Consider the following 18798-nt stretch of genomic DNA (forward strand, 5'->3'; position numbering starts at 1 on the left):
AATAAGAAAACGACCGACTTATCAATGACTTGAAATTTTGTATTTCGAATTTCTCTATAACATGAGACCCTGACTAAGAAAGGATTTTTAGTTTCCACTCGCACGAAACCGGAGCGGGTCAGCTTGTCATTTTATAAGACTTGGTCTGCCAGAAAGGGCTTACCGGCAATGTACTTACTTACTTAAGAAGGGTCTCTCCGTCACTCGCTCCATACAAACGTAGTTCGTCTCTCATTGGAATACTAACCAATCATACTAAATAGAACTTTGTAGAAACGTTCCTGGAACTAATATCTATGCCTGTGGTTTTCCAGATTTCCGTTAAAATATTCGGTTTCAAAGTTACGCGGTCTTAAAAATTCATATACAAATCTTTGAGCCTCCGTAATTTCAAAACTACATATTTTTAGAAAAATCTAAAACACCACATGCACAGATATTAGTTTCTAGAATATGTCTGCAAAATTTTATGGACTTTGGTGGCTTAATATTCAAATGAAACTGGGACTACGATTGTATGGAGTAAGTGACGGAGAGAGCCCTGTTAACCCCCTACCAACATTGTTTTTTCATCTACCTACATCAGCTACTCATTTCATTGCGAAATATCAAGGACGAGTTCTCAGGCGCTACTATAAGTGGGAAGCCCTACAAGGCAGTTACGTAGGAAGCTAGTAGAAAGTTGTAAGTATAATAAGCATGCGCAATTTTCTCATCTTTTTAATACTTTATTAATAAAATGTATTTCGACAAAAATAAAGGAATAGTAACTTCAACGCAAGCCAAAACAGCTTAAAAGCTTGGAGAAGACTGTGAAACAATATTAACTTCTTGGCTTTCATGGTCTCATAGTTATAAGAATATGTCGCCCGATTGAATGTACAGCTAGTTTTACGAGTAAGTCTTGAATCATAATTATTACTATCATGTATATTTTATTGTGCGCTCTAAGATGTAATTTTGTATAAGTACCTACTTTTTATAACATAGGCTGTAAGTTCAATTTACCAGGCGTCATGTTTTCTAGACCATTCGCATCAAGCCTATCAGTATGTTACTATATACAAGCTGCAATCTGGTATAAATATTTATTTTTCACTTCCGATGATAATATTTATTTTAGAAGAAGGCTTTGTTAGCGGTTTCTAGATCACAACATGAAGACTAGGCACTAGATAATATAAACTGCAACTAAGTGGCGACCAATATACCTTCTACTGCTATCTACCTACTTCGTCCACGTAGATTTAGGTAAAATCCCGAGGATACTCTTTGATTTTCCGGGATAAAATAGCCTATGTCACTGTCTAGATCTTTAACTAATATATTCGTGCAAAAAATCCGTCGATCCGTTGCTCCACTGCAAAATGATTGGATGGCAAACCAACAAAACACACCTACTTTTGCATTTATAATATTATGGTATGGTATTAGTGAGTTAGTCACGTTTCTCATGCACTTCCAAAGTCTTACTCCGAATTCTTAGAGGTCAGCGTCAGCTTGTAAGCAAATTGTGTTCCTACCTACTGCATGTTTATTAGAACCATGTACGCGAATAGTTGGTACACGTGGATGCATTTAGTCATACATTTGAAAATTTGAGTTTAAAAGTTTCCCTTAGCATTATAATGCTAAGGTAAAGGTAATGCATTAAAATGTTAATAACGCGTACAAAGTGACGATGGGCTCGCCGTATTTGCTCCATCTGTGATTTGAAAAGTACGATTAGCAAGGCAAGTATTTTGCATACAAAACTTTTTAACCCCCGACCCAAAAAGAGGGGTTTTATAAGTTTGACGTGTGTACCTGTGTATCTGTCTGTGGCATCGCAGCTCCTAAACTAATGAACTAATTCTAATTTAGTTTTTTTTTTGTTTGAAAGGGGACTTGATATTATTTTTTCCTTCCAAAAGTTGTATTGTCAGATTGGTTTCAATTAAAAGTGAAGTTTTATGAATAGTTTCAGAGATGGAGAACGGAAATCTCTAAGGGTAACAGCAAATAAATCGTGAACAGTGTTTTAACCATAATACATAATATGATATTATGAAAAACATATATTTAAGTCATTTTCTAGATGAGGCCTTGAACTCTTTCAGTGTTTCAGTATTGAAAAAAAACAAGATTCCGACGAATTGAGAACCACCTCCTTTTTTGGAAGTCGGTTAGAAATGAAAAATGCGTTGCGTCCGCCTCTTTTGTTTCCCACAGATCTTATGGGTCGTCTCTTTGAATACGATCATTATAATAACTCAATACATTGCCATAAAATGTTCAAAAAAGCGGTGAGCCGAGTTATTAAGACGTCGTTGGTAGGTAACCTACCGAGGGGGTCGATCACGGACACGCATGTCTAACTTTTTGAAGTTATGTGCATTTTAAGCAATAAAATATCACTTGCTTTAACGGTGAAGGAAAACATCGTATGGAAACCTGAAAATTGTCCATAAAGTTCTAAAAGGTGTGTGAAGTTTGCCAGCCCTCGCCAGCCTCGCTTGGCCTACGTGGTGGACTATTGGCCCACCCCTTGTCATTCTGAGAGGAGATTCGTGCTCAGTAGTGAGCCGGCGATGGGTTCGGATGATGATGGTGGTGAAAATGCACTATGCTTGATAGGAAAGACGACGGTATAGAGCGCTGCGTGTTCTGCGTAGCTTTTACAACACCATTATGTGTTAATTAGCATTAAACTCTTTTGTCTTCCGACTCTTTGTTTTCGACGCGATATATTTATAAAGTGTTGTAATTCCGAGTTGCAGTAAATTAGGAAATTTTCAGCATCGAAAGTATGTCGCAGTTGTTGGCACTGGCATTTGTGTCAGGTCAGCGGGGCTGGGCGTCACCCGAATTATTTTTATTGACATGATTTTTTAAATGGTCTCATCTTCGCAATGTAATGTAAAATTGTGAAACAAATTCTGTAAAGTTCTAATTATGTTTATCATTTGTAAAGTCACAGAAATAATATTAACAAAGCTGCCTAGGGACGTGGCACGTAGGTAATCACCTAGACCTGCTATGTACACCACCCTGACAGTTTGTAGAGGCGTGCAGCCTCTTCTAATGCTGGCAGCTGCGAAGAAAACATTGCACTTTGCAGCTGCCACTTAGAACACGATTTGAATTCGGAACGATTCGAAAATCCTGCTGGCCTCGGCAAACTCCGGGGGCCACATTGACTCCAGCCATATCAAGACCGAAACACCTCTGTCGAGCATCAAGCCCCGGCCCTCGTTTTCCACCATAGCTCCAAATGTAAATACGGCACATGTTGTAAATACGGCCCATGTAATATATATTGTAAATACACAATGAAAATGTGTGTTGTTGGTGGAGGAACCACGGAGCATAAACTTTCGTCGGCTCCTTGGTTCCCTGGGGACAATGTTTGCATTTTTTTATTTGTTGCCTTTTAGCTGGATAAAGGATATTCACTTATTTATGTTAATACTTATTATTAATAGGTCATCACCATCAACCGATAAACGTCCAGGACGTAGGTCTAAGACGCCCCACACGCCCCACCATTCAGGCTCCCTGCGACTCATTTGATGTCGTCTGTCCCCTAGTGGGGAGGTCTTTCCATGTACGAAAGCGCCATTCCAGTACCTTGGAATTCCAACGTCAATCGGGTTTTCCAAACTATGTTCCTTGCTAGTTGCTTGACAACCAGCTCAGCTATGTCGGTCACTATAGGTCTACTACGGATGTCTTTATTTCTGACCAGAGGATTCGGTTTTTTAAAATCCCGTAGGAACTCTTTGATTTTCCGGGATAAAAAGTAGCCTATGTCCTTCCTCAGGGTATATCCCATGTCTGTACCAAAGATTAAAATCGGTTCAGCGTAGCAGACAGACAGATAGACAGACAGACAGACACACTTTCGCATTTATAATATTATAGTATGAATAGTATGAATTTGATCACGTCGAGAAACTCCAAGCATAGCTATGTATCTTTATGAAGCCCACAGTTAGCAAGCATGTCTCGCATCCATGTACCTCACTGGCAACACGCACTGTTCAAAGCATTTGGTTTTCAAGCACTGAAGAATTTTGGACGAGAAGACATCTCGAAGCTCTCCGAACGCTGGACTGTCCAGCCGAGTTGGGTTCTCGACGGCTAACCTCTTTCTCCAAATCGGTCCTACCTAGCTAATACATACTTAATATCAATTTATTGTCAATCCTAAGCAGAACTAAAGTAACCTAATGCATTACCAAACCGAAGTTGCACATCCTAGTGGGTATAGGTCATATTATCAGCTGAACAACTTGTAGGCGTATTTTGGAGATAGAACCGAATTGCGACAAGTTAACCTCAGTTCAAAGGTCAGAAAAGGAGCAGATAATCATTGGCTTTTAGTATTTGCGCATAAAATCTGCCTGTATCTGTAACTACCATACATCGGACATCTTAATTATATTGATGACTAGGGGATGCCCGCGGCTTCGCCCGCGTGGATTTCGATTTTTTTGAATCCCGTAGGAACTCTTTGATTTTCCGGGATAATAAGTAGCCTATGTCCTTCCCCGGGATGTATCCCAAGTCTGTACCAAATTTCATTAAAATCGGTTCAGCGGTTGGGCCGTGAAAACGTAGCAGACAGACAGACAGACACACTTTCGCATTTATAATTTTAGTAAGTATGGATGATTTGACCTATAAACTCTTGAATCACTCTATCTAATGGTGAAAACCGCATTAAAATCCGTTGTGTAGGTTAAACGATCTAAGCGTACATACAGACAACGGAAGCGACTTTATTTTATACTAGGTATGTAGAGATTTGTCATGATTTGATTAAATTTAACAGAGCACTTTATTGATAAAGAAAATCATGAAAGGTCGTTTTCGAAAATATTGTGGTATTCTTTAAGAGTAGGTAGTAGACGAGTTTTAGTTTTTGAACTTTATCTTTTTAACCCCCGACCCTAAGAGAGGGGTGTTATGAGTTTGACGTGTGTATCTGTGTATCTGTCTGTGGCATCGTAGCTCCTAAACTAATGAATCGATTTTAATTTAGTTTTTTGTTTGAAAGGTGGCTTGATCGAGAGTGTTCTTAGCTATAATCCAAGAAAATCGGTACAGCCGTTTGAAAGTTATCAGCTCTTTTCTAGTTATTACTGTAAACTTCACTTGTCGGGGGTGTTATAAATTTTTAATTTACACTTGTTCATTTTGTACGAGGTATCAGCAGTATTACGAATGCTCGTACAGTACAATGTATTACGTACATAATATACTCGTAAGTAGGTCACTGGGTCAGAGACGAGGTCCGCTGATTGTAAATACCAGTCGGTTCCCAAACTACATTGTTTTCTACAAATAAGACAATATCAGTATTCAGCATGTTATTAAACGTAATGTGTTTGACATAAATCCAATTTGTTTTTGCTTTCTTGAAAATTTTATTTGCCCTATAAATACTTAATGGTAGCAGACTAAGCAACTATTTTTTCCTTTTAAGTTTGCAGTGTGAAGTAGTTTGAATTTTATAATACATAATATGCTTAACGTTAGAAAACGTACTCATACAATTATTGATTTTAGGTCTAAATTTAGTCTCTAACTCGCCGCTTTTATAAAAATTAAATTAAAAATTTAAAAAACCCCCGACACATAAACCTCTAAAAAGTAAAAAAATAATAGGTAAGTATGTATGGGCCCTTTAAGAATAGTATAAATAGTAAAGTTTTTATCCAAGCGCTCGTTGCGCCAGGGGACCGCTACCTATGATAAACTATGAAAGTCATCTGTTGTAGAAAGAATAGTCTTTAGCGGTCCCCCGACGCAACGAACGCTTGGATAAAAACTTTACTATTTATACTATTCTTAAAGGGCCCATACATACTTACCTATTATTTTTTTACTTTTTAGAGGTTTATGTGTCGGGGGTTTTTTAAATTTTTAATTTAATTTTTATTTCACGCTTTTTAAAGTTTTATTCATAAATTACCGTTTATTTGTGCCATTCTAAAACCCAATTTCTATAATAATATAAATCCAATAAGGCAGCTAATATCTCTTCAAAAGTAACATCAATGTTATGTTAATTATACGTTCCATGAAATATTTTTGACCGAACATCACTAAATCAAGAATTATCTGAATGACTCACATAGTTTAACACGACCAAAACGAAATATCTGTTTCTAACATGTCGTTGCTTTAAAAATGTACCCATTTTACGTAGTCGTATAATAGTTCGCTTTTCAAGATATACCTACGATTAAATTGAAATCGACTTTCACCCGATGAAATAAGGAATAAAGTGGCTTGTATTTCATTTTGTTTGTTATTGCATGTCAAATTTTTATTTGACATAACTTTCAAAAACCGGTCAAGTGCGAGTCTGCCTCACACATGAAGAGTTCCGTACAAGTTTTTTTTTTATGTAATGACAATTCAGTTGTCGGATTTTTCTGTTTACTTGGGCCACAGGAGTAGAGTGCTTGGCCTATAAGATATTGCTACCTGCCTTTCATGATTCTACGTAAACGGGAAGTACCCAATTTATAAGTTTTGATTCTCTTGAAAGATGACACACAGACAGACAACGAAGTGGTGAAGGAAAACACCGTCAGGAAACCTGCATGCTTAAGAGTTGGCCATAATGCTCCCTCAAAGGTGCGTGAGGTGTGCCAAGCCAATACGTGCTTGGCCAGTGTGGTAGCTTCTCATTCTGAGAGGAGATTTGTGCTCAGTAGTAAGCCGGCGATGGGTTGATCCTGATGATGATGAATTTTTAACGTATTTTGTCAAAATAAATAGAGTTCAAGCAGATAAAATATAAAGAAGGTGCGCCTAATGCATCATCCAAACCTGCGCGACAAAGCGACTACGATGCGGGAACCTCAGCCGCGCGGAGGGTCATCGCCTCCTACGATATTTAATGGTGCCATGCACACCTACGCGACTAAAACAGTCGAGGCTACATCTTTTTTTTTCTACAGATACCTACTGAACCCTAAAAATAGTTTGACTATGGTTTGGGTTTGGGTTGATTGTTCGTGGCCTTTGGTTGACTGTTGGATATTATAATTGAATTGATGTTTTCTCATTTAACTGTGATTATAATATTTTATAAATTAGAAACTCCGCGCCTACGATCCAAAATATCGGAGTTTTCCAAAACATTATTTTCAAATAAATAATTATGTACCTAAGCAACGTCCATCTTGACAGCTTGACATTTGCCAATTGACATAATATTATGAACCTCTGTTACAATAGTGAAAGATCCCAGGGCCACCAGCCGTCACGTATTTTCTGACGAACGAAATGTGGACGATTGAGTAGTGTTAGTATGTACTAAAAACGCATGCCTACAGACCTGCTAGCTTGCTTAGACGGCCAATTTTCAGGTATCAGGTAATCAAGGTACATAAAAACATTACTTACCTCACGTGAATTCTCCAATTTTTTTAATTTTTAGCTGTTTTTTTTAAATATTAATAATTAATTGACATAAGTAAACTATAAGAGAGTGAGAGAGAAGTCAATATATCCTAATACATGTCTTACTCAGTCTCATGCGCGTAGATAATGATGTCCTCGCGCTCAAACCCACAGAGGCATTAAAATTGAATTTAGGGGATGATTGGCCCTCTGGATCGGTCTGTCTTCTTGTAAAAGGTTTTAAAATAGTTGTCTGGTGGACATATATAAAAATGGAGCATCAGAATTTACGTGCAGTTAAGTAATTACTTATTTTGGGAGCTTTAAAGCGTCTGCAAAGCAATACGGCCGACGCGGGAAGTGTCTGGGAGTATTGGCGACATATTTTTAAGGATATTGCCTAAAATATACGTAAAAATCAGTTTGGAGAATTTACGTGAGGTAAGTAATGGTTTTATGTACCTTGATTATCAGATACCTGAAAATTGGCCGTCTAAGCAAGCTAGCACGTAGGCTAGGCATGCTTTCTTAGTACTTACTAACACTACTCAATCGTACATATTTCCTGTGTCAGAAAATACGTAACCTCTGGTGGTCCTGGGATAAAAGTAATAAGAAAACCAGAAAAGAGCTGATAACTTCCAAACGGCTGAACCAATTTTTTTGAATTATAGCTAAGAACACTCTCGATCAAGCCACCTTTCAAACAAAAAAAACTAAATTAAAATCGGTCCATTCGTTTAGGCGCTACGAGGCCACAGACAGATACACAGATACACAGATACACAGATACACAGATACACAGATACACAGATACACAGATACACAGATACACAGATACACAGATACACACGTCAAACTTATAACACCCCTCTTTTTGGGTCGGGGGTTAAAAACCGGTCAAGTACGTTCTTTTAGAGTTCCGTACATAACTACTTAATAATAATTATTATGAACATCATAGGAGGTAGGAAATAATTCTTTTCCGAGCTAGAAGATCACAATAAACCGTGAAAAAACAACCCAAAAATGATCGTTTGTTTTGGTCACAGCTTACAAACTATTTTATAAATCGTTGTTTTCAGTATTTGTTTGTTAAATATAATATGGTGCATAATATACCGAAGTTTCACTAACTACAGGGCGACAAGGATCTTTTGGCGCGTGGCCAAAATCGGAATTTATGTGTTTTTTAACCCCCGACCCAAAAAGAGGGGTGTTATAAGTTTGACGTGTGTATCTGTGTATCTGTGTGTCTGTGTATCTGTGTATCTGTGTATCTGTGTATCTGTGTATCTGTGTATCTGTGTATCTGTGTATCTGTCTGTGGCATCGTAGCGCCTAAACGAATGAACCGATTTTAATTTATTTTTTTTTGTTTGAAAGGTGGCTTGATCGAGAGTGTTCTTAGCTATAATCCAAAAAAATTGGTTCAGCCGTTTAAGAGTTATCAGCTCTTTTCTAGTTTTCTTGTAGAAAAGAAGGTTACATAACCGTTAGGTTCATAATATTATGTCAATTGACAAGTGTCATGCTGTCAAGATGGACGTTGCCTTGATACATAATTATTTATTTGAAAATGATGTTTTGGAAAACTCTGATACTTTGGATCGTAGGCGCGGAATAGTCCAAGAAAATCGGTTCAGCCGTTTGAAAGTTATCAGGTATTTTCGGTCTTTTCTAGTTACTGTAACTTCACTTGTCGGGGGTGTTATAAATTTTTAATTTACACTTGTTACACTAAAAAATTATATTAGAAACTTCAATATCATTTTTGAAGACCAATCCATAGATACCCCGCACGGATGGGTTTGATGAAAAAAATATTTTGAGTTTCAGTTCCAAGTATGGGGAACCCCCAAAATTTACTGTTTTTTTTTTTCTCTATTTTTGTGTGAAAATCTTAATGCGGTTCACAGAATACATCTACTTACAAAGTTTCAATAGTATAGTTCTTAAAATTTCGGAAAAAGTGGCTGCGATACGGACGGACGGACAGACAGACACCAGACATGACGAATCCACAAGGGTTCCGTTTTTTTGCCATTTGGCTACGGAACCCTAAAAAGGAAGAGGTTCTCAATTAGTCGGAATCTTTTTTTAAAATAAAAAAATCTATCAAAGAGATAGTTGAAAGGACGGAGAGTAACATAGGCTACTTTTTATCCCAGAAAATCAATGAGTTCCCGCGGGTTTTGTAAAAACCTAAATCTCCGCGAACTAAGTCGCGGGATAGTAAAAAATATATTCGCACTCTGCTCAATAAGCTCTAAAGAATGATTCCCCACATGCTATGGTAAGATTTTTTTTCCTGGCTCCTATAAGGGAGCCGACCTGAAAAATAATTTCACTGAATTCCTAATTCAAGTTTTGGGTCAAGTTTCTACACCAAACACAAAAACTTTCAGGTTTGTAACACCTTTCGTCAATGAGCCATAGACTTGTGACACGCGGACGGACAGACAGACAGATAGACAAACAACAGAGTAATATTAATAGCGCTCCGTTTTTACCCTTTGGGTACATCAACTAAATACGTGAGTATAGTCCACACATTCTATACTTATAATGTAATAAAAATAACCTCAACTCATAAGAACTGACTTTATTCCATAGCTATACAATGCATGATAAACTTTAACTTTAATTCTAAACTACTAACTTCTTGAAACATATCAATAAATTCCTGTCTTTTCTGCTTCGAATCAATATTATAATCAACCGCTTTTCTTGCCACCATTTTTCCATCTCCTCAATTTTTTCTTTTCTTTTTTTTTTAAAATTCAACTCTAGGCAAGGGCAATATTGCTAACAAATGGATCCCTAAAAATCAGGAATAAGCCTTCACAAACCTAGTTTTGCGGTCTCAAATAAGGGGTAGGTATTTATTATTGAGATTGCTATATCAATTAATTTTATTTACTCATAACTAAATAATTAATTATTCAAAAAAAATAGCTACTATGTTTCCAAGCTACGTAAACTTAGGTTGGTGAGACTGACTCGCACTTGACCGGGTTTTTATTGATCATCGATATATTTTCACGAGTTACAAAGCGCGCTCTACCATTCGTAATCTACGAACCCATGCATTAGTAATCATTCGCCCTACATTTCAATTGCTATCAAAATTACGTAATAGGTATAAGGCCTGCATATTTAAAGCTGTTTTTTTTTTCAAATTTTCGCAGATATCCTGAATCGAACCAGTGGTAGATGCAATTGACGATTCAAAAGTATTTGTAAAAGTTTATTGGAATAAAAAAATCTATTCTATTCTTGTATATGAAACAAGAACAAGCAGAATACATCGACATATGGTAATTGATGTTAATCTATGTGTACAATGTACATATTATAATACACAAGTCTAAATTAAAAATTTATAACACCCCCGACAAGTGAAGGTTACAGTAACTAGAAAAGATATTGGATAAGGATTATAGCTAAGAACACTCTCGATCAAGCCACCTTTCAAACAAAAAAAACTAAATTAAAATCGGTTCATTCGTTTAGGCGCTACGATGCCACAGACAGATACACACGTCAAACTTATAACATCCCTCTTTTTGGGTCGGGGGTTAAAAATAGAGAGGTCGTGTCTGTACGTTGACTGGGAAAAAATGAGGTGAACCTGTGTTCATCGACGCAAAAATATTTCGTATACATTTTTCTATTTGTGCGTTTGTTTGTTGAAACGAGACATTATAGTTTTTCATCTCCCGATAGTCTTCTGACAAGAATCCTAAGTCCGAGTTAACTTTCCTCTCGAATGTTTCTCTATCTGTTTATAATATGTGTGTATGTGTGTGTGTGTTTTTTTTATTATATATAGACTAGCGCTTGGCTGTAATCAGACCTACTAGCAAGTGATGATGCAGCCTAAGATTGAGCGCGCTTGCCTAGAAGGTGCCTATTCACTCTGCGTTTGCATCTGCGTCTGTGTGTCTGTGTTCACTCTGCGTCTGTGTGTTTGCATGCGTACGAGCGTGCGTGCTTTGACTAAATTCAAACTTATAATTTCTTCCCGAAAAAACTTTACTTACTTTAATACTTGATGCTATCAATTAAAATTATTACACTTAAAGTAATCTCCGGAACTAACGATCCTATTCCGAACACTCTTCAATGCATGTATTCCGTGATTTCATAAAGAGCAACATTAGCCCTGAGTGCATCGGGTTGGTAGATTTTAATTTGTAGATGAAGTGGTGAAACTACTCAAAAACAGGAAAGGTATCAAAATTATCTTTTATTTTTTCTTTTTAATCGACATTCACTTGCAAGTTGCTTTTTCAGTACAGCAGTGTAGACAATATAATTATGATACACTTCATTTGGCCATGACCACCGTGAATATTCGATCAAGCTAGTTTTAATGTGTGTATATGTGTGTGTGTGTGTGTTCGTGTGTGTGTGTGTGTGTGTGTGTGTGTGTGTGTGTGTGTGTGTGTGTGTGTGTGTGTGTGTGTGTATGCGTGTTCGTGTAGGTGTGAAAAATACTAGATTAGTAATAATAATTTGTCTATCAGGAGTAGGAGTATTGAGTAGAAACTACGAGTTCCGCGTATAGAGCAAGTGGAGCCTCAAGGATCAAAGACGTAAATGATAGTCATCTTTAAGGAGTATCTGGTGAAAGTTACGATATGAGACTAAACCTTGAGGTTTGTATTTATTACTAGCCGATGCCCGCGACTTCGCCCGCGTGGATTTAGGTTTTTCGAAATCCCGTGGGAACTCTTCGATTTTCTGGGATAAAAAGTAGCCTATGTGCTAATCCAGGATATTATCTATCTTCATTCCAAACAGCCAAATCCGTCCAGTAGTTTTTGCGTGAAGGAGTAACAAACATACAAATACACACACACACATACAAACTTTCGCCTTTATAATATTAGTGTGATTTAAACAAAGAACAAAGGGGAAGGCAGTGGCACTGAAAACAGGTGACAAGTGACAACCGTATTAGCAGTATCACAAGAGTCACATGTGAATTCTAGTCTCAAAATCAGAACATATAGAAGGTAAATAGGAGTAGATATACTAAAAAAATGTTTAGAATTGGAAAACCATATCGAGGACAATTCGATGACCTCCCTGGCCAAATTGTTTTTTTTTTCTTTTGCTAACTTCTACAGTATACAGCGACTACAGCGTATAACATAAATGTATACCAAAATCTGTGGCAGTGAAGCAATACAGCATAATAATGCTGTTACACAAAATAGGTGGAAAATTTGGATTTCAAAGATATTTAAATGCTAGGTAATGCAATGTATCAACGAATTATTTTCCTTTCGATAACTACAAGGCGGAGGACCGTGTTTGGTGGCAAGCTCTTGGAAAAGCCTATGTCCAGTCGTGCACGCATATACAGGCCGATGGAATGGAATGGAACTACATATAGGTACATTTGGTATAACCGGTTAAATGCTTTTGATTACTATCATATTTAGAGTTCCGTACCCTAAGGGTGCTAATGAAGCCTCCGCTTCCATCCGTCTGTCTGTCGTCTGTTTGTCGGTCTGTCGTGTCGGCGGTCTGTATCTCATGAACTGTAATAGGTCGAGAGTTGCAGTATATATTGTCTTTTATGTCATTTTACATCGTCTATTGTCACTATAACACCAAATAATAAAAATTCAAAATTCTCTAACACGTGAACTAGCCTGAAAGTATTAGCATATTGAGACATTGAACAGAAAAATAATTGTTTTTTAAATACACAGGATAGAGCTGTGTTTTACACTCGCATATCGAAAAGAAGTCTTTGTCCAGAATAAAATCTGATTCAAAATTAGTAGGGACCACATGTACCTACAATTAAAATCACTCTCACAATAATTCAAACCAAGTGTTTGTAGAAAAGCGATGTTAGTATAAGTTCATTTGATTTTGGTTGTGATGCATAAAACACTAGTATGGTTAGCCGCAAACTGAAAACTCGCGGTATCCCATTATTCCCATAAGATAGTTTTAACTACATAGGAGTAGGTATTGCAATCGTTAATTTTTAAAATTAGACATGATAAAAAGAGCTAAAGAGTTATTGGAGATGGTTGAATTTTGCAATAACGCTTCACAATAATGTTACCAGTGCCATCTATTTGTTGTTCAAGTACATGATATAACTGAAATTATACACAAGTTTCAGTTTCTAATATGTAGCCGTTTTTCACATATAACATATAGCGTCGACTTCAATCCTTTAACTCCCCCCGTTTAGTATGAGATGCAATAAATTGGCTGAAGGTCCTCAGTTTACATATCTCTACATAGCATAAAATAAAGTCGCTTCCCGCTATCTGTCTGTCTGTGTATGAACGCGTAGATCTTTTAAACTACGAAACGGATTTTAATGCGGTTTTCACCAATAGATAGAGTGATTCAAGAGGAAAGTTTATATATATTGTTTAATATTGTTTTGTGTTAATTTGTTGAAGTATAAAGAAATTGTTCAAGGTGTCACGTCGGGAGAAAGGCTGGTAATAGATTTTACTCTCATTTTGATGCGTACCAAAAAAAATCGAAAGCGATTATCCACTATATGATGTCGCCTCACTCGAAAATTGCTATGTCGACCTGTCGCGAATTATACCTATCTAAACGACTAGCCTATGCGCAATACGCGCTCTACCTACGTGTAGTTACGCGCAAATGTTGACAAGCATGTCATGTTATATTTTGCATCACATCACCATAAAATGAATATTTTTTATCGAATACATTTACAGTAATTTACATCGGAAGTCGTTCAAGTAACTTTGATATCAATTCAGTAGCTTTCAAATAATACGGGGAATAGGTTGATCTCGTTTACCACTATCGAAAATTCCCGACTATGCATTATTTATTTATTTTATTTTATTTAAGTATTAAACTTATAGAATGTACATTAATTTCTACCTAAAATTACCTATTAAGAGGAAAGATTTGTTTGTTTGTAATCGAAAAAGTGTAACTGTACTAAACCGATTTTTAATAATTCTTTTAATATTAGAAATCATTCAGAAGTAACACGGGCTATAAATTAAATTGTACCTATGTACCGAGCAGAAGTCGCGAGCAAAAGTCAGTCTACAATAAGATTGCAAAGTTAGGTACTAATGGAACCCCTATAGGTATTAGGTAGGGGATTTGACGGAGTAGTAGGCTACTCGGTCAAGCTAAGTTTGCAGCTCGCGTCGCTTACGTCACACTGACGTTTAGGTACGGTATGCGAACTGTACTGACGCGATAAGACGACCGCGGGGAGGTGAGCGGGGAAGTGGGAGAGGCGCCGCATTCCAGCGAGGTGCAAACTTAGCGCGACCGAGTTATACGTAAAACTCCCAAACTTTTTATTCATTGAAATGTCTCAAACGTGTTCATCTTATATCTATGTAACGTGGGCCCACCAAATTCGTAAAGCATCAAAATAGGTAAGTATGAATACCTACGTAAGTACATCATTTTAGAGGTCTAAGTAAGTTTTTCGAGTTATTTTCATAACCAGTATTCACGATATCAAGAGTAGAATGTGATAGCTGATATGATAATACATACTTATATTTTTTTATCTCATAATTTTTAATAAATTTATAAAGCACCGCTTCGCTCATTTGCGCTTCACTTAAAACGTAGCAATATATTGAGAAAAGACAGATAGGTATAACATAACAAGCAACCAGTAAAAATATTAATATGGAAAGTGACATAATATTAAACCCGAGAGGCTACCTAAGAGAAAAGAATTATTCACGTCAAATCAATAGTCCTGAGTCAGGGCGATTACTTCATCATGTAAGGTGTGCTCCTAGAGTCTGTATCAGCAGTGCAGACCGCAACCAAAGTGCCCCACTGACACAGAACGGCGAAACATCACCACTGGAATACAAAGTGGCGTCGACCATTGACGATAGAGCGTTTTGTGTCCATTCATCATAAGGTAATAGCTAAGTACTTGAAGTTTACTCTTGCTACACGAACCGTGACTCCGAGTGCAACTCGCTGTGACTATAGCACTCAAAAACTCAGAAACGCTATTTCAATTTTCAACCTAACCCATTCCATTGTAGGACAGCGCGAAAAGCCAATGCGACGTTGCCGCACCGTGCGACCGAGTGTAGAGCAGCCAGCAGGTAGCCTCTACCTCTAGTCTCCGCGATCACAATGCATACAATGTAATAATTATACAACCAGCACTTGTCTGTTTTGAATACTTATAAAGTATAAGTCCATAAAATATTCCAGGCCTCATGTCCCAAATCTAGTTTTACTTGAGTAAAACGATTTATCTTAGTAGAGTCTAATTCGATTTTATATTCCAATCCAATTGCGTCTAAAGAAGCGCATTAAAAACAGCACATTTATCAACTAGGTATAGAAAATTATTTTTCTAGATTATGTACAGCTAGCTTGGGCTCATATCCGGTTCAGCTATCCATAGCTAATGTAATATCTATGAAAATAAAAAGTAAAAGATGTAGAGTCTACGTACCATTAGTGGGATCCACATAAGGAATCTTTACTTCCACGTTAATATTTTCAGCAGGTTTCGGCTCGGACATATTGTATTCCACGGCACCTTCGAAAGCGATTTCGCCCTTCGGCTGGCTCGTGGAAGCGGCCAGACCCTGCGCAACACTCATTTTTGGGTCTTCGTGCATCATTTAAGGACGGTTTGCGAAACAACTAAATTTAGCTGTCCGCACGTTTTGTAAAATATCATCTACTTCGCTTAGGAAAATAGTTTATCTCAAATGTTCTACATAAATATAAATAAATCCTTATAAAACACTAAATGTAGGTCTCTAGGCCACTTCACTACACTTTAATATTCCGACATAACTCGGGTTGGTTCAATAGAGCTACTATACTCATGACTGACATTGAAATAAGTCGGTAAAGGGCAAGTGAGAAATTAACCCAATTTGAGAAAAGTATGTCATGGCCTATTTTCCAGTTATGATGCAATTCAATGTAAATTTTGGAAAAAAGATAACAATTTCTGATGTGCATAGGATGAGAGGATGTATGGAAAATAAAGAAAAATAACTAAAAGTGCTTCAAAACGATTATATTTCAAATAAGTTTATTGGGCAACTTTATAACAAAATTGTTATAAAAATATATTGTAAATAGTACTAAATGAATACGTTTGCTTATGAATACGCTGAGTTGTGTAATAAATGACCGTTTCTATTGCACAATCCTTTCACAAGGGCTCGTAATGTAGGTCAATCTGTACGAGTATGATTACAAATATTTAGCACATTATATTTAGATAACAACAAAAAATCGTAACAAAATGAACATAATTAAAATATAGATTATAGTTAGTGCGAGATTTTCCTAGCTTTGAAGCTTTTTTTCCGATTATTTTCCTAATAATACACTGTAGTGATTACAGCATCCGGTACAAAAAGCGCCATCTAGCAAAGGCTACATAATTTTGCGGACTGGCTACAACTTTATAGTGATGCGGAATGCGAGTGAAGATTAAATATTAGTTCGCTAGTACTAAATCGATTTCAAGACTCGATTAAGATAATATTTCAAATTTTCCATTTTTAGGATTTTGTAGTAAACAAGTATCTCATATATTTTGACTGTCCATTTGTCTGTCTGGCGGTATACCATAGCCATCACTACCCATATTATAAATGCAAAAGTGTATGTGATTGTTGGTTTATTCTTCAATCACGCCACAACGGTTGCTCCGTTAAATCGATGTAATTTTTGCATGGTAGTCCAGTAATTCTGTAATATGAGATGGAAAGTTTTCAGAATGTTATGCAAATTGGTGGTTTTATAGATTTCGATGTGCTCTTTCCGAATTTTTATTTTGCCACCTCGTACCTTTGCCGCTCGCGCCGCCATCTTGGAAAAATGGCGCCCAATAACAGTTTTTTCACGATAACTTCTTTCCCACTCATTTTACGATAAAATTGGCTATGTAACAATTAAACTAGAGACAATTTCTTACAATTTGTGTAGTCAACTTATTTTGTAGACTCAATAGTTTCAGCGTACGAGCGCCACAAAGCCCACTCCAACACTCGTTTTGGCTAAATAACTCATTTCCACCCCACCATGTGGTAGAGTGAGTGGCGTGATTTTTTTTTTATGGTATCTCCAGGGACCGGTAGTCACCTTCAATTTAAGCCATCAGTTCGACCAGAGAATACTAACACTCTTCAGAATTCTGCTCGAGATAAGAGTAAATATACTGCATCGCAGTTTCGATCTCACGTGCATATGAGCCTTTTTTTGGGTTTTAAACCCAAAAGATGCCCATGGGACCTTATTACTAAGCCTCCGCTGTCATCCGTTTGCTTGTCCGTCTGTCCGTCTGTCTGTCAGCGTGCTGTATCTCATGAACCGTAATAGGTAGAAAGTTGAAATTTTCACAGAATGTGTATTTTTATTGCCGTTATAATAACAAATAATAAAAATTTCAAAATGGCCGTCATGAAAATAAAATAAAAAAGAGCATTATTTCTTGTATTATGGTACGGAACCCTTCCTATGTCAGTTGGACTCGCACTTGACCGATTTTTCGGCGTCTCGAGCATGTTTATAATGTGGTCGCAGTCAATACACAATATCGCAATTCGGGCATGAAAAATTTTACCTCGCACTACAAACTAAAAAAATAAAAAAATGGGTCAAGTGCAAGCCCAACTCACACACGAAGGGTTCCGTACCATCAAACAAGAAATAACATTACTTAGTCCAGTTTAAGAAATTAGCTCTAGTATCGACTAATGTGTCAGAATTATTAGTCGATACTACAGCTAATTTCTTAACTTGGACCCTTTCAAGTAAAGATTTTTATATAAACCTGTGAGGATGATACTGCCATTGTCGCCATTGAAAATGCCATAAGCCTACGTTGTCGTATTAGTTTAAAAAATGCGAAAAACCAAATTAAATTTGAATTTCGCGGGCAGGCCCATCGCTTCTACTATAAGAAGGTATATTTTGCTTCCAGTAGGTATTAGGAGCCCCTGATCCATTTTTATTATATTTAGCATTAAAATACATAATGCATGTATGCATTTTATTGGTAATTACATTTCCTGTGTAGTATTGTGTTTTCTTAGAATCAATATTGATGACAAACCAACCGAGTGATTTTCAATGAAAAATACATCTTAACGAACGATAACTTTTTGAATCGAGTATTCTGAATCGCTCGGCTGATCGAGAAAATGACACGATATGTACACCACTAGTTTGTTGTGATTAGTTTTTATCCTATTGCGATAGGTGGCGCTTTAACATTATTTCATACAATAAAAATAAATCTGACTAAAAGTGCGACAATGATCTTTTGGCACTTGAATGACACTGACAGAGCGGCATAGTTGTAGAACAAAGGCCGCAGCAATTAGATTTTAGAATCTCCTCAAT

General features: G+C 36.8%; 1 protein-coding gene across 1 annotated transcript in view; it reads right to left on the bottom strand.

Moving 5' to 3' along the window:
• The window catches only part of LOC123880116 (nuclear hormone receptor FTZ-F1), a 111981-nt gene extending 95723 nt beyond the window's left edge, over positions 1-16258 (bottom strand). The window contains 1 exon segment of the mRNA XM_045928045.1: positions 15881-16258. Coding sequence (XP_045784001.1) covers positions 15881-16052 — 172 coding nt within the window. The 5' untranslated portion in view covers positions 16053-16258.
• Between the last annotated feature and the right edge of the window lie 2540 nt (positions 16259-18798).

This window comes from Maniola jurtina, chromosome Z, assembly GCF_905333055.1.
Source record: "Maniola jurtina chromosome Z, ilManJurt1.1, whole genome shotgun sequence".
In the NCBI taxonomy this organism is placed as follows: Eukaryota; Metazoa; Arthropoda; class Insecta; order Lepidoptera; family Nymphalidae; genus Maniola; species Maniola jurtina.